A 21,521-nucleotide genomic window follows, 5' to 3' on the forward strand; every position below is an offset into this window, starting at 1 on the left:
CTCTCTCTCTCTCTCTCTCTCTCTCTCTCTCTCTCTCTCTCTCTCTCTCTCACACACTCACTCTCTCTCACACACTCACTCTCTCTCACTCTCTCTCTCTCACTCTCTCTCTCTCTCTCTCTCTCTCTCTCTCTCTCTCTCTCTCTCTCTCACACTCTCTCTCACACTCTCTCTCACACTCTGCTGTAATGGTCTATGCCTTTGTCTACGGCTGGCTGACTCCTATTGGATAGATAGAGAGAGAGCGAGAGAGAGAGATAGAGATAGAGAGATAGAGATAGAGATAAGTCCTACAGTCCATCTTTCCCTTCTCTTTCTGTCCATTTTCCTCCGCTATACGTCGCCCTCTTTGTCCCAGTTGTATCCTCTCTCCCTTTCTGGTAATATACTGTTACATCTGAACTATGACCTATGACCCAGTCTTCTCCCATACCCTCCAAGGCACCGGAGAAGGCAAGGGTGCGCGAGCTCAGGAGTACAGGGGCACCTCTGCAGCTGGGGTACGTGGGTGTGTGTTTGGGGGTTGGGTATCGGTGACTTGGGCGGTTCAGCTGAAAGCCTGATGCTCAAAGGGAAGCTCCAGATATCAGACACTGGGTAGAACGGTGTTGAGAGCCCGACGCTCAAAGGGAGCTCCAGATATCAGACACTGGGTAGAACGGTGTTGAGAGCCTGATGCTCAAAGGGAGCTCCAGATATCAGACACTGGGTAGAACGGTGTTGAGAGCCCGACGCTCAAAGGGGAGCTCCAGATATCAGACACTGGGTAGAATGGTGTTGAGAGCCTGACGCTCAAAGGAGAGCTCCAGATATCAGACACTGGGTAGAACGGTGTTGAGAGCCCGACGCTCAAAGGGAGCTCCAGATATCAGACACTGGGTAGAACGGTGTTGAGAGCCTGACGCTCAAAGGGAAGCTCCAGATATCAGACACTGGGTAGAACGGTGTTGAGAGCCCGACGCTCAAAGGGAGCTCCAGATATCAGACACTGGGTAGAACGGTGTTGAGAGCCCGACGCTCAAAGGGGAGCTCCAGATATCAGACACTGGGTAGAACGGTGTTGAGAGCCCGACGCTCAAAGGGGAGCTCCAGATATCAGACACTGGGTAGAACGGTGTTGAGAGCCCGACGCTCAAAGGGGAGCTCCAGATATCAGACACTGGGTAGAACGGTGTTGAGAGCCCGACGCTCAAAGGGAAGCTCCAGATATCAGACACTGGGTAGAACGGTGTTGAGAGCCCGACGCTCAAAGGGGAGCTCCAGATATCAGAAACTGGGTAGAACGGTGTTGAGAGCCCGACGCTCAAAGGGGAGCTCCAGATATCAGACACTGGGTAGAACAGGGTGGTGAGAGCCCGACGCTCAAAGGGGAGCTCCAGATATCAGACACTGGGTAGAACGGTGTTGAGAGCCCGACGCTCAAAGGGAAGCTCCAGATATCAGACACTGGGTAGAACGGTGTTGAGAGCCCGACGCTCAAAGGGGAGCTCCAGATATCAGACACTGGGTAGAACGGTGTTGAGAGCCCGACGCTCAAAGGGAGCTCCAGATATCAGACACTGGGTAGAACGGTGTTGAGAGCCCGACGCTCAAAGGGGAGCTCCAGATATCAGACACTGGGTAGAACGGTGTTGAGAGCCCGACGCTCAAATGGAAGCTCCAGATATCAGACACTGGGTAGAACGGTGTTGAGAGCCCGACGCTCAAAGGGGAGCTCCAGATATCAGACACTGGGTAGAACGGTGTTGAGAGCCCGACGCTCAAAGGGGAGCTCCAGATATCAGACACTGGGTAGAACAGGGTGGTGAGAGCCCGACGCTCAAAGGGGAGCTCCAGATATCAGACACTGGGTAGAACGGTGTTGAGAGCCCGACGCTCAAAGGGAAGCTCCAGATATCAGACACTGGGTAGAACGGTGTTGAGAGCCCGACGCTCAAAGGGGAGCTCCAGATATCAGACACTGGGTAGAACAGTGTTGAGAGCCCGACGCTCAAAGGGAAGCTCCAGATATCAGACACTGGGTAGAACGGTGTTGAGAGCCCGACGCTCAAAGGGGAGCTCCAGATATCAGACACTGGGTAGAACGGTGTTGAGAGCCCAACGCTCAAAGGGAAGCTCCAGATATCAGACACTGGGTAGAACGGTGTTGAGAGCCCGACGCTCAAAGGGGAGCTCCAGATATCAGACACTGGGTAGAACGGTGTTGAGAGCCCGACGCTCAAAGGGAAGCTCCAGATATCAGACACTGGGTAGAACGGTGTTGAGAGCCCGACGCTCAAAGGGGAGCTCCAGATATCAGACACTGGGTAGAACGGTGTTGAGAGCCCGACGCTCAAAGGGGAGCTCCAGATATCAGACACTGGGTAGAACGGTGTTGAGAGCCCGACGCTCAAAGGGAAGCTCCAGATATCAGACACTGGGTAGAACGGTGTTGAGAGCCCGACGCTCAAAGGGGAGCTCCAGATATCAGACACTGGGTAGAACGGTGTTGAGAGCCTGACGCTCAAAGGGAAGCTCCAGATATCAGACACTGGGTAGAACGGTGTTGAGAGCCCGACGCTCAAAGGGGAGCTCCAGATATCAGACACTGGGTAGAACGGTGTTGAGAGCCCGACGCTCAAAGGGAAGCTCCAGATATCAGAAACTGGGTAGAACGGTGTTGAGAGCCCGACGCTCAAAGGGGAGCTCCATATAATCAGACACTGGGTAGAACAGGGTGGTGAGAGCCCGACGCTCAAAGGGGAGCTCCAGATATCAGACACTGGGTAGAACGGTGTTGAGAGCCCGACGCTCAAAGGGGAGCTCCAGATATCAGACACTGGGTAGAACGGTGTTGAGAGCCCGACGCTCAAAGGGGAGCTCCAGATATCAGACACTGGGTAGAACAGGGTGTTGAGAGCCCGACGCTCAAAGGGGAGCTCCAGATATCAGACACTGGGTAGAACGGTGTTGAGAGCCCGACGCTCAAAGGGAAGCTCCAGATATCAGACACTGGGTAGAACGGTGTTGAGAGCCCGACGCTCAAAGGGGAGCTCCAGATATCAGACACTGGGTAGAACGGTGTTGAGAGCCCGACGCTCAAAAGGGAGCTCCAGATATCAGACACTGGGTAGAACGGTGTTGAGAGCCCGACGCTCAAAGGGGAGCTCCAGATATCAGACACTGGGTAGAACGGTGTTGAGAGCCCGACGCTCAAAAGGGAGCTCCAGATATCAGACACTGGGTAGAACGGTGTTGAGAGCCCGACGCTCAAAGGGGAGCTCCAGATATCAGACACTGGGTAGAACGGTGTTGAGAGCCCGACGCTCAAAGGGAAGCTCCAGATATCAGACACTGGGTAGAACGGTGTTGAGAGCCTGACGCTCAAAGGGAAGCTCCAGATATCAGACACTGGGTAGAACGGTGTTGAGAGCCCGACGCTCAAAGGGAAGCTCCAGATATCAGACACTGGGTAGAACGGTGTTGAGACGGCACTAGCATGCCGCCAGCGTTTCAGCGCAGCGTTATATGCGTTTACAGAGACACGCCACAGGGGAAACGGGGAAAACTGTTCTTGCATAAAAGATGTCAAAAGGGGATTTGTAGCATTTTGCATTCCATGTATAAGTCGAGAAGCGCGCGCGCGCGCGTGTGTGTGTGTGTGTGTGTGAGAGAGAGAGACGGAGAGAGTCTGAGGAAAAGAGAGCCAGAGAGAAGCCTAGAGGCAGACAAAGGGTGGGAGTGGTCCTTTGATCCATTTTCTCAGCTGATCAAACCAATGTAAGAATGCTCCCAAAAACAACGACCGCAGACGTCACCGTATCCGCTACTCCAACCATTGAAGAACTCACACAGGTAGAGAGAGAGCTGTCAGTAGTAGCGCCACCCAAACACAAAGACACACCGACGATAGCATTAAGCCAGTAGCAACCCATCTTCTCCTCTTGCCTCACTATCCAAAACACTCGTGGTATTCCGGACCGGACCCCACGTGCTGCCGGAATCACGAGACTCTCAAAATGAACGCAGAGGAATAACTTTTGGAGGTTTGATGTCAGATCTGATCTGAGAGGGTGACGTTACGTGAACAGTGAACAGTCTAAGCACCAGACACCAGAAATGTTATTGGGGGCACTGGGTTTAACACACACACACATACACACACACGCAGTGTAATATCATACAAAAAGGCCTCCTGGTTATCAGAGAAACATGATCGGTGGTTCATGAAATGCCTGGAGAACGAGAGAGAAAGGGAGAAAAGATTGCGACTGTACATGTTTAGAGCCTGGAGCAAAACCACAGCATCCTCTTCGCCGGAGAGAGGGAAACACACACCACACAACAGAGAGAGAGAGAGAGAAAGAGAGAGACCGAGGAAAGAGGAGGGAGAGACAGAGCAAGGGGGGGAAATGAGGATTCCTCAAAGGAGAGCGAAAAGAGAGGAAGAGAGAGGGAGGAAGCGATCCTGTCCACCCGTTTTCCTGCCAGGTACAACCTTTACCTGAGCACCTCCCTTCTCCTCTATTGCCTGAGGGACCTAATCAAGTCCAGACAGGTATGAAAAATGGGCATTGGGGATGCTGTGGTGCTGGAGTGTTTGAGAGGGTGCTGGAAATAACTCCTAGGGCTGTACACACACACCCTGGGGAGTGGAAGGTGTAAAACCTACCCAGAGATCCACTAACATCACACACACACACACACACACACACACACACACACACACACACACACACACACACACACACACACACACACACACACACACACACACACACACACACACACACACACACACACCACAGAAAAGAGTTTCTCTTTGTCTGGTCGGACAAAAGGAATTCAAATGAGCGGACGGATTGTTACAGATGAGTTACTTCCTCTTTCTCTGGCCGTGAAATGAAATGTGAGCTGAAAGACACACACACACACACATTAATTCAATGTGACACTCGCAGTCCTTTGTCGCTACGGGTCTGCGTCGTCCCATAACTAAAAGGGATTCTTCGGCAACGATAGTGCCAGTTTGAAATGTAATTTGCACACATCTGAGCGTGAAAACAGAGGCAGTTGTAGTGACTATCCCTTCTTCATCCTCTGATGAGGCGTTTTAGTTCCTTTATCAGGAACCAGCCGGTGTCCTGGAGAGCTACAGAAAACACAGGGTTTTGTTCCAACCCAGCAAGGTTCACGTCATCAACGGCAGCGTTCATCAAAACCTTGATAAGTTGAATCATGTGTGTTTAGTGCTAGGCTGAAACAAAAGCCTGCACACATCTGTAGCTCTCCAGGAGCCAGGGTTGGAGTCCACGGCACTAAATACTCTAGTTAGAATCTCCTGTCTTTAGGCAAATTTTCCAACCTCCCCCCCCTTGTGCACTATGGCACATTGAAGCGCTTAGCCTGAGGTCACAAGGCTTTTACCCCATTGCCATGGTGATATCTGACACCCCAACCCCCAACCCTATCGCTGACTGGGCCCTAACGGCAGGCTAAGATGCTGGTGTCCATAGCAGCATCATTAAGACATTAAAAGCTGATCTGTTTTATAGGTCTCCAATCCAGTGGTCTACCACAGCCCGTTACGGAGTGGCCAGCTAAGGAGCTGGACGCCACGTGCACACACACACACACACACACACACACACACACACACACACACACACAAGGTGGTCAGCTATCAAATCCAACTCCCCAAATCAGCTCCATTAACCCCCACCCCACCCCCCAGTCTTCTATTAAATTAGACTGATCTCATTTGAGCCCCCCACGCCACATACACACACACACTTTACCCTGAAGCCATTTCAGCCCTGCTATATTCTGTTAACGCAGTTATCCACCACTTTCCAACTCTCCCAATTAATGCAAACCAAAACCAGTAACCACATTTATCAGACATTCCTTCAGGAGGGCTGCTCCAAATGTACCCTCCCCTGCCTCTATCCTTCCCCCAACCTTCCCCCAACCCTCCACCTCGGCGCTTTTTCAGAAAGGAGTGGAACGCTCTTTGAAGATCAGTCGGGGATATCAACAGAGAGAGAGACTACTGGCACAAGCAGTGATGCACTATTAACACAATTAACTCCCAGATAGATGAAAGTGAAAAATACCACACATCGTTCCCAAAAAAACATTGAATTGCTTTTCAGACTCTCTCGCTCCACTCTCTCCCCTTTTTCTCTCATCAACAACTGCCAATAGGAAAAAGCTCTCTCACACACACACACCTTTGAGGGGTCTCTTTAGGACCCTATATGAGAGGCGAAGGGCAGAGGTGAGAAAGATACAGTACGAGCAGGGTGGTAGAAGAAAGAGCCGGGCAAAAGGTCAAGATGGCTCAGTGCACGGTGCGAGGAGAGAGAGACCGGAAGCTTTCCTCTCTCACCTTCGGGGTTCGGAGGTGAGGGAGAAGGGCAGACGGAGGTGAGGGCTCAGGGGGTGTGAGAGAGGAGGAGGGAAGGAGGGGAGACGGAGGTCAAAAGGTGGGAAAAACAGGAAATCACTCACACCTGCAGACTGAGAGGAGTTACAGCTGCAGTCTTACTTAGCGTCACTCTTTCTTACAGAGCCCACTTCGGCCCCATACACCCGTCCGCTTCTCTTCCATACGAACACACTCCATCTTAATGGTATAATGCCTCCATCCATTTCCCGCTGTCAATTATCTGCTAAATGACTTAAATGTAAATGTAATGTAAATGTCAATTATCCACATTAAACCCCTCCCTCCGCTTTCTCCCTCCCCTTTCTCCCAGAAAGAGGTCAAACTGCTGCCCTGTTAGCCTTTCCATTGATCCACGCAGGTCACAAGGACACAAATCCAACCATTTTGTAATGTGACCCAATGTAAGGTTCTCTCCCAATGATGCAGAGAAATGTTCTGTGTGTGTGTGTGTGTGTGTGTCCTACCTGTCAGCGTCTCCCTGGCCCGTGGAGGTGTTGCGTTGGAGGGTCTCTCGTACCGCCGCCATGCCGTCAGGTAGACGGTTGAGTCGCCGCGTGTACAGGCTCAGACCGCCGTCCGTCATGTAGCTGGGATCAGAAAAGGTCAAAGGTCACATCAGAAAACACAAGGTTTTCAAAGTCAAAGCTCACGGTTAAAATTGCACAACACGTTTTGCTGGAAATCAGTTCATTCTTGACGGATTCAAAAACTGAACTTGTTTGACTAAAAGAAGGCCGTTTTTCGTGTCAGCTTTCAAAGCCAGGAAGAAGAAGATCGAGTGTTGGGCCGTGCTCTGTCTAACACCCCAGAGACAGAGAGCCAACAACAAACAAGATGGCTGTTCCTTCTTGCTCTAAATAAAAACCAACTAGGAGAGGAAAGAACATGCATCTTGTTTGTCCGGCCCAGGCACCAGTCTCATCAATCAGATGAAATGGCTGCTGGTCGACTGGCCCGGTCATTAACTCCACACCACTGGAGCTCTGCACATGCACAGAAGAACACAGACACGCACAAGTGCAGCTAGACCCGTACTTCGCCTACCTTTCCCAGATGTTGTTCCTGGTGCAGTGTTAATGTTGGCACCCTTTTATAGATTCAGTCTAGTCTTAAGTCATTTTGACTAAAGTATCATTAAGGCTCAGTAGAATCGTTGTCATTTGAATAACAATTTGGTGTAGTTATTATCAAAATGACGAAAGCAATTGGCCATTTTTTCCCCTTCAACTAAATGGCCTTTCATTTGAGTCACGTTACATTTGTATTGCTTCATTAAACTACTCGTGTTCCTATCTCCAACAGCGCAGTAGTATCTAACAGTTCACAACAATGCACACTCATCTAAAAGTCAAATAATTATATAAATATTAGATTGAGCAATGTCGGAGTGGCATTGACTGAAATACTGTATTCTATTCTATTTTAGTCAATGCCACTTCGACATCGCTCAAGCTAATATTTATATATTTCTTAATTCCATTCTTTCAATTTAGATTTGTGGCACGATTTCACCTGGCATAGAAAATGTGCTCACTCGTCAGGACACATTGTGGGTGGAATGTTATTCATATTTTTCATAATTAATATACCTTGTTTTTTTTTAACCTGACGAAAATCCAGTGTTTCTATGTCAAACGGTTTTGTTATATGTATATGAAGTGTCATATTGGGATGCAAACTCATATTTGAAGACATTTCAACTCTATATCTGACATGGGACTTGTTTGTTCTTTTGTTTAAGCCCATAACCATGTGTGTGAGGTGTATACTTTTGTTTCAAAGTAGATTTGTTTAAGACTACCCGAGAAACAGCCCCTGATTTAGCCCACCGCAAGTAAAAGGCTAAGCTACAAAATATTATGACCCCATTACTGAAAGACAAGACTCTCTACATTGCCCATAAGCCGCACAGGACTCATTAGAACAGAGTGGACTGGACCAGACACTAAATCAGACTGGGGAGAGGGAGGGAAATAACATTACCAATGATGTTGTTCTGTTCTACACAGAAGAGCATACAAAAGTATCGCCTGATGATCTTCTGAACTTCCCAATACCTTTCTGGTGCATTTCCGTCACTTCAAACCATACTTCCTATAGATTGAAATACTGTCAGAAGTATAGCCACAATTAAGCCCCTTTCATTTTACATGGTGGGGTCGAGAAAGGTTTGGTAACCCCTGAATTATGTGCTCTTAAACAAGGCTATTTTCCTTCCTCTTAACATTTTGAGGCAGTTTAGGATTTTTGTTGCTGTTGCTTGTTGAGGTTTGACTCTGCTGCTGATGCCAGAATCGGGGAGAGTGAACGGCCAAAAAGAGAGAGAGTCTTAGTCTTAGTCTCTCTCTCTTGTTGGCCGTTCGCTCTCCCGATTCTGGCATCAGCAGCAGAGTTGGCTCCCAGTGTGTAAATTAATATGATAATAACGATGACAGCATTGGTTTAAATTGCAGAGTATGACCGCCAAGGTATGCAGGGGGCCTGTTACAACATGGACACTGACTTCAACATGGGCACTGACTTCAACATGGACACTGACTTCAACATGGACACTGACTTCAACATGGGCACTGACTTCAACATGGACACTGACTTCAACATGGGCACTGACTTCAACATGGACACTGACTTCAACATGGACACTGACTTCAACATGGGCACTGACTTCAACATGGACACTGACTTCAACATGGACACTGACTTCAACATGGACACTGACTTCAACATGGACACTGACTTCAACATGGACACTGACTTCAACATGGGCACTGACTTCAACATGGACACTGACTTCAACATGGACACTGACTTCAACATGGACACTGACTTCAACATGGACACTGACTTCAACATGGACACTGACTTCAACATGGACACTGACTTCAACATGGACACTGACTTCAACATGGACACTGACTTCAACATGGACACTGACTTCAACATGGGCACTGACTTCAACATGGGCACTGACTTCAACATGGACACTGACTTCAACATGGACACTGACTTCAACATGGACACTGACTTCAACATGGACACTGACTTCAACATGGACACTGACTTCAACATGGACACTGACTTCAACATGGACACTGACTTCAACATGGACACTGACTTCAACATGGACACTGACTTCAACATGGGCACTGACTTCAACATGGGCACTGACTTCAACATGGACACTGACTTCAACATGGACACTGACTTCAACATGGACACTGACTTCAACATGGACACTGACTTCAACATGGGCACTGACTTCAACATGGACACTGACTTCAACATGGACACTGACTTCAACATGGACACTGACTTCAACATGGACACTGACTTCAACATGGACACTGACTTCAACATGGACACTGACTTCAACATGGACACTGACTTCAACATGGACACTGACTTCAACATGGACACTGACTTCAACATGGACACTGACTTCAACATGGACACTGACTTCAACATGGGCACTGACTTCAACATGGACACTGACTTCAACATGGGCACTGACTAGAAAACCAAAAGGTTATGTGGCACAACGCTACTGGATTGAACTCACAGAGTGGAGCTACTGTCCTCTGGGAGATAAGAGGTAGCATCTGATCTGGGCCGGTATCCACGAAGAGTAGGAGTGCAGATCTAGAATCAGTTTTGACTTTCAGATCATAATTCATAAAATGATATGGACAGGGGAAACCCGATCCTAGATCAGCACTCCTAATCTGAGACGCTTTGCGGATACGGGGCCTGGTCCCCAAAGACATACGCTTATCTAAATGTAAACCATCTCAACAATCTATTACAGAATGTCTCACAAGAAAAAGAACAACAGTATTTTTCCCTTTATTCCATACTACTTTTGGCTGAAACCATGTTCACGTTTGTACACATAGGAGAGATTACAAATACACTGGCGCCCTCTTGTGACACGACAGCCGCTTATAACGCATTCATTCCCGAAACCTATGAGAAAGGGCGCAAAACCAACCAAGCCAGCCCCAAAAGGGATGAGTTGCAATTTGCAAAACACAATTTCTATGTTTTGACCCTGTCACCATATGCGAGTTCTCTCAGAATACTCACCCGCTCGTGACGTCATCAGGGCGCGCCGCGTTCTTGCTCAGCACATCCCCGTCACTCATGTAGCCCGTCACCTCCATGGCGATGCCCTCCAGGTCAATATCCTCCCCTCTCTCCCCCAGATCCATACCGAGGGCACCTCCCCGCCCCGCCAGCTGTCTCCGCAGGGGGCCAGGGTACAAGTAGCGCCCCCCCTGCCCCCCTCCTCCCAAGGCACGACTCCCGTAACCGTTCCCCGTGGAGGGGGCGTCCCCCGCCTGCAGACGAGGGCTGGACTGGCCCAGTCGCCATGACGACAGGGAGGGCCGAGAGGAAGTGAGGCTGAGGATGCTCCGCCCACTCCCGCCGCCACCGCTGATCTCCGTGGTGACGTTGCTGTCAAAGGTTGTCTCCAAGGTGCTGGGGTAGGGAGGGGGGGGGGGCAGAAAGACGTAAGATGAGACATTAGCTGAGCAGCATTAAACTGGACTAGACTAGACAGTGGGTAAGACCTCTAATCCTCTGAAAGGGAGCGCAAGCAGCAGGGAGAGAGACTGGGTCAGGAGCTTGAATCAAAATCCAAAGACAAGACCACTGCTCCATCAAGCCACTACTGGATCAAAGACACTGACACTCTCATAAAAAAAGGGGGGGGGGGTATCATGCTGAAAGAACCAGACACAAGACACAGTCTAGTGGGGTTGGAGAAGAAGCCCTCCATTACATACAAATTAGAATAGAGCATCAGACAGAGAAGTCTCAAACCGCAAAAGTTCAGAGCTGGTGTAACGGAGTCAGGTTTGTAGGCCTCCTTGCTCGCACATACTTTTCCCGTTCTGCCCACAAATGTCCTATAGGATTGAGGTCAGGGCTTTGTGATGGCCACTCCAATTCCTTGACTTTGTTGTCCTTAAGCCATTTTGCCACAACTTTGGAAGTATGCTTGGGGTCATTGTCCATTTGGAAGACCCATTTGGAACCAAGCTTTAACTTCCTGACTGATGTCTTGAGATGTTGCTTCAATATATCCACATCATTATCCTCACTCATGTTGCCATCTATTTTCTGCTGCAAAGCACCCCCACAACTTGATGCTGCCACCCCTGTGGTTCACGGTTGGGATGGTGTTCTTCGGCTTGCAAGCCTCCCCCGTTTTCCTCCAAACATAACGATGGTCATTATGGCCATACAGTTCTATTATCAGACCAGAGGACATTTCTCCAGAAAGTACCATCTTTATCCCCATGTGCAGTTGCAAACCGTAGTCTGGCTTTTTTATGGTGGTTTTGGAGCAGTGGCTTCTTCCTTGCTGAGCGGCCTTTCAGGTTATGTCGATATAGGACTCGTTTTACTGTGGATATAGATACTTTTGTACCCGTTTCCTCCAGCATCTTCACAAGGTCCTTTGCTGTTGATCTGGGATTGATTTGCACTTTTCGCACCAAAGTACTTTCATCTCTAGGAGACAGAACTCATCTCTTTCCTGAGCGGTATGACGGCTGCGTGGTCCCAAGGTTTTTATACTTGCATACTATTGTTTGTATAGATGAACATGGTACCTTCAGGCGTTTGGAAATTACCCCCAAGAATGAACCAGAATGTGGAGGTCTGAAATTTTTCTTCTGAGCTCTTGGTTGATTTATTTATTTTTTCCCCATGATGTCAAGCAAAGAGGCACTGAGTTTGAAGGTAGGCCTTGAAATACATCCACAGGTTCTCCTCCAATTGACTCAAATTATGTCCATTAGCCTATCAGAAGCTTCTAAAGCCATGACATCCTTTTCTGTAACTTTACAAGCTGTTTAAAGCCACAGTTAACTTAGTGTATGTAAACTTCTGACCCACTAGAATTGTGATGAAGTGAATTATAAGTGAAATAATCTGTCTAAGCAATTGTTGGAAAAATGACTTATGTCATGCACAAAGTAGATGTCCTAACCGACTTGCCAAAACTATAGTTTGTTAACAACAAATTTGTGCAGTGGTTGAAAAACAAGTTTTATTGACTCCAACCTACATTTTTGGGCAGAACTGAAAAATCATGTGCGAGCAAGGAGGCCTACAAACCTGACTCAGTTACACCAGCTCTGTCAGGAGGAATGGGACAAAGTCACCCAAATTATTGTGGGAAGCTTGTGGAAGGCTACCCGAACCGTTTGACCCAATTTAAAAGGCAATGCTACCAAATACTAAATCAGTGCATGTAAACTTCTGACCCACTGAGAATGTGATGACAGAAATAAAAGCTGAAATAAATCATTCTCTCTACTATTATTCTGACATTTCACATTCTTAAAATAAAAGTGGTGATCCTAACTGACCTAAGACAGGGAACTCTTACTAGGATTAAATGTCAGGAATTGTGAAAAACTGAATTTAAATGTTTTTGGCTAAGGTGTATGTAAACTTCCGACTTCAACTGTATGTATATGGATATATATATATATTTAACCCCAAAATATATGGGGGATTGGAAATTATGCAGACAATTAGATTGATGGAAGCAACAATCTTTATGAAATATTAAGCTGATCCAACCCCTTGAAATTAAAAAAAAAAACAGATGTGCTAAATAACCTTACATTAACAGCCTGCTTTTGGGATTTTTACAAGAGAAAGTGTATTGGATCATTGCTTAAGAATCGCTTTATTGTGATGACTATTGTGGTCTCTTTCTAGGAGGTTTGTCTGTGTGTCATGTCTTAATGGATGTCAGTGCAACTTGTTGAACACAGAATGTAGAATTGAATCTGCAATATGGAGTCTGTCTGGATACTGGATTGGACACATGTTCTGGATCTGTCCATTCTCATTGCAGGGGGGGGGGTTCTTACCTGTGTGAAATCTGAGTCCCCCGTAGACTGGACATAGTCTCTTCCAGGTTCTGGCGCAAATCTGCAATGTTTTTAACAGTCCGCAGCCGCCGTGTCTCTGGGTCTTCTGCTGTACAGAACAAACATGGTGACTGAGAAAATAGGCACTAGCGGTGCGCGGGTCAACTGTTTGTTCCCCCGCCCGCAATTGCTAATAACCCATCAGCAACCTCCGGACAATATGTTATAAAGTGAAAAACTTAGGCTCACACCCGGCCCTAAACCGGCTAATATAGAAAATGCGCCGTAGGCTACAGTCAGAGTCAAACTCCGACGTCCTTTTTTTGCTCGCGTGGCTCGACGTTGACTTTTTCCTCCCCATTCCCAAAAAACATTTGGCAAATGGTGTGTAGGCTATTTGGTGCCAGAACATAGGCTTACACGCTAATTCCAGATAGCCTAAAATAATGAAATGGAATCCGCTCAACGTTGCCTACAGATATAAATTGCACATGAATGATAAAAATTCCATGAATGTAAGGTATTGTCTTCTCTTTATTGAACTAGTTGATGGCCTACCTGAAAGGTCCTCAATGGATGGCTGGCTGGTTTTAAAGGGGACGTTTTCTCCGCCCATTCCTCCTGACCCTGCCTCTGTCGCCATGATACCGTCCACGTCCGTTTGTGACCTAGATGATAACAAAGTGTCAAAGGTCAAAAGGAATATCTGGATTGTCAATGTCAATTCCCCCCCTTTTTTCTCAAACAGAGACGTATGATCCTGCCGTTAATGCCCTATAACCGGCTAACGACAGGAGAGGAAGTTCCTAAGTGGTGAGTGTAAGGGTAAGGCAGTGGGGGGCTACTCGTACAGGGGAGGATCAGAGGCGGGGTTGGGGAGTAACAGATTACACGTATTCCGTTACATGTAAGGGATTACAAAATGACGGTAACTGTGATCCATTACGTCAGCGGCTAAAACATTGTAATCAGATTACAGATACTTTTGAAAACCTAGATGATTACTTCGAGGATTACTTTTCCATTCAGAAAAGGATGTTTAGCAACAACAACAACAACAACAAAATCTTTGACGCTTCTGTGATTTCTCAACGACAGTCAACTCAGCATTGAAAAAAGGCTCACGTTTCAGTTTGTTCCCCCTGAGCGAGTCTGACCACAAGTCAGTGAACACTTTTGATGACACAACAAATGTGCTTGATGGATCGCTGGAAAAGAGCTGAAGTAGGCTATGTCTTCCAGTGGTGCGACTGCAGTCGGCATCCGAAGATTATTCAACTTGAATAAACGCTTGGAGGTAATGATGACAGCAGTGGTGTGGTCTACGGTGACACGGATATCCCTTATTATTGATATCTACACAGCGCATTGAAGTGAACCACAATGCCGCTCTCTCGTTTAGCTATTTGCTCCTTACGGATTATGGTTGTTGTGGACGGCTGTTCACAAATCTAAATGTGCATTTGAACCCAATAATGGTTGAATTCAAGACGTTCACGCTGCCTATTGTTTTTGAAACCAGTGGACAGCCAGTGAGATATGAGCCCTCGCAACAGCAGCACAGGGGGTTGGATAACTAGAGGTGGTTAGAATGGCTCCATTCAGTGGCTCCACCCAGATCACACTGGGACTGAGATACAGTGGTCAGGGGTGGGGTGAGCATACAAACACACAGTGGGAAAGTGACTCTAGGGGAAATTCCTAGCAAACAGCTTGCAGATGCTCACTAATGATCAGTGACTAATGACTTACGATCCTTTCAGACTTTCTCAGGATACTATGACAGATTCACAAAGGCTTGGTCGGGCAGACACATCATGACACATGTTACAGTTGACAGTTTTGTCAGTCCAGAGTATGTGCATCACTCACCTGTACATGAAGGGTGCTACGGTGGCTGTGTTGGGGTGGCTGTGGTGCTGCTGGGGCTGAGGTAGCTGGACGCTGACCGTGTTGCAGGCTGTGCTCTGTGTGGCGCCACCACTTCCACCATCCACCACCGGGGCGGCGCTGTTGCTCTGTTGTGACGCCTTGCCCTCTGTGGAAGCCAGACTAGAGGTGGAGCTAGAGTGTCTGCTGTCCCTGTCCTTGTCCAGGTGTCCGCGGTGCAGGACCAGACCCCCCCCCAACCGCATGCTCCGGGGACGCTCCCCACCCTCCTTCCCCCCTGCCGAGGGGGCCTTCCCCCCTACCCCTGAGGTTTTACCCCCTGGCTTTGGTATGCCGCTGTGTGCAGGGACAGAACTCTCCTTCTTGGCCACTTTGCTCCCTTTGGGTATGAAACTGGCGATTTTAGAAGTCCTCTTATTGGAAGAGGGTTCCGTTTCCATTGCGACAGTTGTAGTCGCTTCCTCCTTAGGCTCCTCCCCCCTGAGTTCCATCCTCTCTGTGGTGATGTGTTTCCCCGCCTCTTTCCCTCTTTCCTTCTCCTTCCCCCTCTCCTTCTCCAGTCCTTTCACTGAGCTCTTTTTAGCGGTCAGAGCTCTACTGAATGTGCGCTGAGCGATTCCCCTCAGTGCGATCTTGGGGCTGCTGGTTGTTGTGGCGACGGTAGGGACATGGGTTGGGGCAGCAGCGTGGGTTGTCCCGTTACCGGTCCCGTTGACGCCAGGGCGGGCGTTCCCCTCCGCCTCCTCCAGGGAGTCGGTGTTGGACCCTGCTTCTGCCCTCTCCACTCCACCAGCCCCGAGCTGCCGGGCGGGGGCACCGCAGTCCGCCTGAGCCCCCTGAGTGCTGGAGGACGAGGACTTAGATCCACTTTTGCTGTTAAACAGCTTGAGCTTCTCCAGCATAGACTTCTGTTGGATGACTTTAGGGGGGGGCTCGGTGGACGAGGAGGCCTTAGAGGAGGCATCCTTCTCCTGCTTGACAGAGAGCATGGCTGAGGAGGAGGTGTGCTTGGAGCTCACAGACTTACTCCTCCAGGGCTTGCTGCTGGAGTTGGGGTGGGGGATGGCCGAGGAGGAGGAGGAGGAGGAGGAGGCTGGAGGGATGGGAGCCGAGGTAGAGGCGCTGTTGGCGGAAGTGCAGACGGCCGCTGGGGACGACGGAGCATGCTCAGTCATTACCAGAGTCTGTGAAGTCGTGCCCTCCGAGGGTTCTGTGAGGAAGAGGAGGAAGAGGAAAAGAGGTGGAAGGGATGAAGAAAAGGAGGAAGTGAGAAGAGGATAACCGAGAGGAGAATAGGAGTGAGAGAGGATTCGGAGAAGAGAGGAGTGAAGAAGATGAAGAGGAGGAAGAGAAGGGGGAAAGCAGGAGTGGGAGAGAGGATAAGGAGAGAAATAAGAGATGGTTAGACAGAGCAATCCTCACAGACCCCACACTAACTGTCCATATAAGGTCCTGCACTGTGGAAAGCTCAGGTTAGCCTGTGTTGACACAGTCAAACCCTGTCATGACTTAACGCCAGCGAACCCACGACACTCTGCAAACTATTAGAGACCTTGGACAATAACAATGAGAGTGCTCATCATAAACTATTTATAAAAACAATGAGGGAAAGAGCTTTAAAGTTAGGCCAAGGAATTTGAGCTGAGATACAACACTGCCACTGACACCCCTTGGGAGGTCTGGATTGATGCTGGTCATTATCTTCCAATTCACAGAAAGACTTGCTCCACTCCAAGGCTGTATTCCGAAGTACTGTGGAAACGAGCTCGCTAAAACACAAAAACACAAAATATTTTCGTTCATTTGACTATTTTTTTCTAAATTAAGGTTTTTACAGAAGACACAACAGTCTGTCACTGTTACAGAGCACACGAAAACCAACAAAGCACTTAAAAAAAAAATAAGTTTATACTGTTACCCCTCTAAATCAATAATGTTTGACTTACCAATAACAGTCACAATCAAATCCAAAACCCACGTAGACACAGAACTCATAAAGTAGCTAAAATATTCTTCCTCAAGAGGCTAATACTGTACAGTACAAGAATAGAGTGTAGTTATTGTTGCGTGCCTGTAGAGTCTCCCAGAGCCTACTTACTGCTATCGTTACCTTGAACACTCAAAACCAAACTGCCCTTGTGGCCACTCCCATGCCCAACCCATTAGCCAACCAGTACAGCAGACGGACACAGCAAAACAGAAACTACTATCCTGCTGCACAAATACTTTCGCAAACACTGTCAATTAAGTAATGATCTCAAATTGAATCCATTGCAATTCCTTTTCAATGCACGCTTAGTAAAAAAAGGGTGTTATCTAGAACCTAAAAGGGTTCTTCGGCTGTCCCCATAGGAGAACCCATTGAAGAACCCTTTTTGGTTGCAGGTAGAACCCATTTCGTTCCAGGTAGAACCCTTTTCGGTTCCAAGTAGAATGCTTTCTACAGAGGGTTCTACATGGAACCCAAAACGGTTCTACCTGGAACCAATAAGGGTTCTCCCTGGAACCAACAACGGTTATCCTATGGGGACAGCCGAAGAACCCTACTTACAGTGCAGTTTGCAAACCTTTTTTCAGTATACTGCATTAACACTGGACTTTATTGTGGTAACTCCTTAAACGACTAATTTAATATTCCCACATTTGGGCCTTGGTAAGGAAGTATTTACTAGGAATATTAAACACTCCACATCTTTATGCCACATCCCATTTCCACCACATTTATTCCTGTTTTTTTTAAGCGCATTTCATGCCCTAATTGCTTTTCATGCCACTGTCGTTTCTCCCCAGTTCAGTATTTATTGTGTGCGCATTGAAAAAATGTGCCCATTAGGAAGTGATTAGGGCCCAATTAGCCATGCTAGTGGAAAGTGGGTCAGGTTGCTAATAGCTGGCTTCCTATTGGAGGAGGGCCTGAATGAGAGAGAGGAGGACCAGCAGGAATTACAGAAGAGGTAAAGAGAGAGAGAGAGAGAGAGAGAGAGAGAGAGAGAGAGAGAGAGAGAGAGAGAGAGAGAGAGAGAGAGAGAGAGAGAGAGAGAGAGAGAGAGAGAGAGAGAGAGAGAGAGAGAGACAGAGACAGAGACAGAGACAGATAATGAGAAAGAGAAGAGAGGGATTCAGACTCACTGAGAATGGGATGTGGGAAAGTGGAACTTTGAGAAGCTTACATCATGCCAACAGAGCGGCCTGTGACCCAGAGGGAGAATAGGGGGTGAAACCAGCTGGGGTTTTGGTTCAGAAGAGGACATTGTGTTGGCTTGGACACTGGACACAAGAAAAACACAGAGCATGTCCGGGGATGACCCAGAACCAGATAAGATGCCCCAGTTTGAATGAAAAGGAGATCCACATTTCACATCCTGGGTCATATGTGAAATTACTATGAACCCCTTGGCCCATGGTTGTCAATAAAGTTGTACTGAATTGAATCCCCTTATTTTATCACACAATTGCCTGTTTTGGACACACAATTGCCTATATTGATGCACAATGTATCAATATACGTAAACACTCACACCTGAGCCACAGACCTGCATTCTTTCTCCCTCTCTCTAACCAAAAGAGTTCACTGTGTGGCACTGTCGTCTCGTCCAATATCCCAAACACATGGACTGCTGACATCACACTCACAAGAGGTCATAGACCTCCTGACCTGGCTAAGATCACTGTGAAAAGGTTCACTACCTTGGGACAAAAATATAATTCCACCAACGCACACACACATCTTTGTGCCTCTATATGACTTGTGCAATCTCGTAGTTTACACAAGACACATGTTTTAGTGTTTAAATCTTAATTACTCAATTAGTGCAGTCAATTAGTAGTCTGAAATCTGAGTCTAACAGACAGAGAGGCCCTCAGGACTTAACCACAGACCACCAGTGAAATTCCTGCCATAACCCAACTCTGTCTCACACACACACACACACACACACACACACACACACACACACACACACACACACACACACACACACACACACACACACACACACACACACACACACACACACCAACTCTAGTCTACACAGCCTCTTTCATACCAAAAACCTGTGTTGAACAATGGATTAAACCAAAATCTCATCTACAGTGCATCTGGAAAGTATTCAGACCCCTTGACTTTTTCTACATTTTGTTAAGTTACAGCCATTCTAAAATTGATTAAAGTGTATTCTTCCCTCATCAATCTGCACGCAATACTCCTTAACGACAAAGCAAAAACAGGTATCTATACATTTTTGTAAATGTGTAAAAAAAAAAAACGGAAATATCACATTCACATAAGTATTCAGACCCTTTACTCAGTACTTCGTTGAAGCACGTTTGGCTGCGATTACAGCCTCCAATCTTCCTGGGTTTGACGTTACAAGCTTGGCACACCTGTATTTGTGGGGTTTCTCCAATTCTTCTCTGCAGATCCTCTCAAGCTCTGTCATGTTGGATGAGGAGCGTCGCTGCAGCTTTTTTCAGGTCTCTCCAGAGATGTTTGATTGGGTTCAAGTCCGGGCTCTGGTTGGGCTACGCAAGGATCTTCAAAGACTTGTTTGTTCAGCAAAGCCGCTCCTGCATCGTCTTGGCTGTGTGCTTGGGGTCGCTGTCCTGTTGGAAGGTGAACCTTCAACCCAGTCTGAGGTCCTGAGCGCTCTGGAGAAGGTTTTCATCAAGAATATCTTTGCACTCTGCTCCGTTCATCTTTCCCTTGATCCTGTCTAGTCTCCCAGTCCCTGCCGCTGTAAAACATCCAAAGCATGATGCTGCCACCACCATGCTTCACCATAGGGATGGTGCTCGGTTTCCTTCAGACGTGACACTTGGCATTCAGGATAAAGAGTTCAATCTTTGTTTCATCAAACCAGAGAATAGTGTTTCTCATGGTCTGAGTCCTTTAGGAGCCTTTTATCAAACTCCAAGCGGCTGTCATGTGCCTTTTACTGAGGAGTGGCTTCAGTCTGGCCACTCTACCATAAAGGCCTGATTTGTGGAGTGCTGGAAGGTTCTCCCATCTTCACAGAGGAACTCTAGAGCTCTGTCAGAGTGACCATCAGGTTCTTGGTCACATCCTTGACCAAGGACCTTCTGCCCCGATTGCCTTAGTTTGGCCGGGTGGCCAACTCTAGGAAGAGTTTTGGTGGTTCCATTCATCCATTTAAGAATAATGGAGGCCACTGTGTTCTTGGGGACCTTCAATGCTGCAGAAATGTTTTGGTACCCTTCCCCAGATCTGTGCCTCGACACAATCCTGTCTCGGATCTCCACAGACAATTCCTTCGACCTCGTCGCTCTGGATAAGAGCGTCTGCTAAATGACTTAAATGTAAATGTAATGGCTTGGTTTTTGCTGACATGCACTGTCAACTGTGGGACCTTATATAGACAGCTGTGTGCCTTTCCAAGTCATGTCCTATCAATTGAATTGACCACAGGTGGACTCCAATCAAGTTGTAGAAACATCTCAAGGATGATCAATGGAAAAATGATGCACCTGAACTCAATTTCGAGTCTCATAGCAAAGGGTCTGAATACTTATGTAAATAAGGTATCTGTTTTTTACTTTTAATACCTTTTCAGAAATTTCTAAAAACCTGTTTTCACTTTGCCATTATGGGATGTTGTGTGTGTGGATTGATGAGTAAAAAAATGATGTAAACCATTTTAGAATAAACCTGTAATGTAACAAAATGTGGGAAAGGAAGCCAGGAGAATGCTACCTGCCCGAATGCATAGTGCAAACTGTAAAGTTTGGTGGAGGAGGAATAATGGTCTGAGGCTGTTTTTCATTGTTCGGGCTAGGCCCCTTAGTTCCAGTGAAAATAAATCTTAACTTTACAGCATACAATGACATTCCTAGACAATTATTTGCTTCCTAATTTGTGGCAACAGTTTTGGGAAGTTCCTTTCCTATTTCAGCATGACAATGCCCCTGTGCACAAAGCGTGAACAGAAATGGTTTGTCTTGATCGGCGTGGAAGGATTTGACTGGCCTGCACAGAGCCCTGACCTCAATCCCATCCAACACCTTTGGGAGCACCGACTGAGAGCCAGGCCTAATCGCCACATCAGTGCCCGACCTCACTAATGCTCTTGTGGCTGAATGGAAGCAAGTCCCCGCAGCAACGTTCCAACATCTAGTGGAAAGCCTTCAAAGACGAGTGGCTGTTATAGCAGCAAAGGGGGGACCAACTCCTTATTAATGCCCACGATTATGGAATGAGATGTTCTATAATCTCTCGGTCCCCCTCTATTTCTGACTCTCCCCTTTCTCTCTATCAACTGTCTCTCTCTGGGATTGGGTCCTACCCTGAGCTG

The 21,521-nt window shown here is 47.6% G+C and overlaps 1 protein-coding gene across 8 annotated transcripts in view; it reads right to left on the minus strand.

Annotated features, from left to right (window-relative positions):
• Positions 1-21,521, minus strand: part of nav2a (neuron navigator 2a) — a 316,095-nt gene that overhangs the window by 42,697 nt on the left and 251,877 nt on the right. For 6 of the 8 annotated variants that reach the window (XM_052479066.1, XM_052479059.1, XM_052479063.1 and 3 more), the window contains 5 exons: positions 15,196-16,423; positions 13,882-13,991; positions 13,324-13,432; positions 10,514-10,909; positions 6,895-7,017 (listed from right to left, as the gene is read on the minus strand). In XM_052479066.1, coding sequence (XP_052335026.1) covers positions 6,895-7,017; positions 10,514-10,909; positions 13,324-13,432; positions 13,882-13,991; positions 15,196-16,423 — 1,966 coding nt within the window. The remainder of the gene's footprint in view (positions 1-6,894; positions 7,018-10,513; positions 10,910-13,323; positions 13,433-13,881; positions 13,992-15,195; positions 16,424-21,521) is intronic. The other 2 variants (XM_052479060.1, XM_052479071.1) reach the window with 1 other exon arrangement.

The sequence above is a fragment of the Oncorhynchus keta genome, chromosome 2, assembly GCF_023373465.1.
Source record: "Oncorhynchus keta strain PuntledgeMale-10-30-2019 chromosome 2, Oket_V2, whole genome shotgun sequence".
NCBI lineage: Eukaryota > Metazoa > Chordata > Actinopteri > Salmoniformes > Salmonidae > Oncorhynchus > Oncorhynchus keta.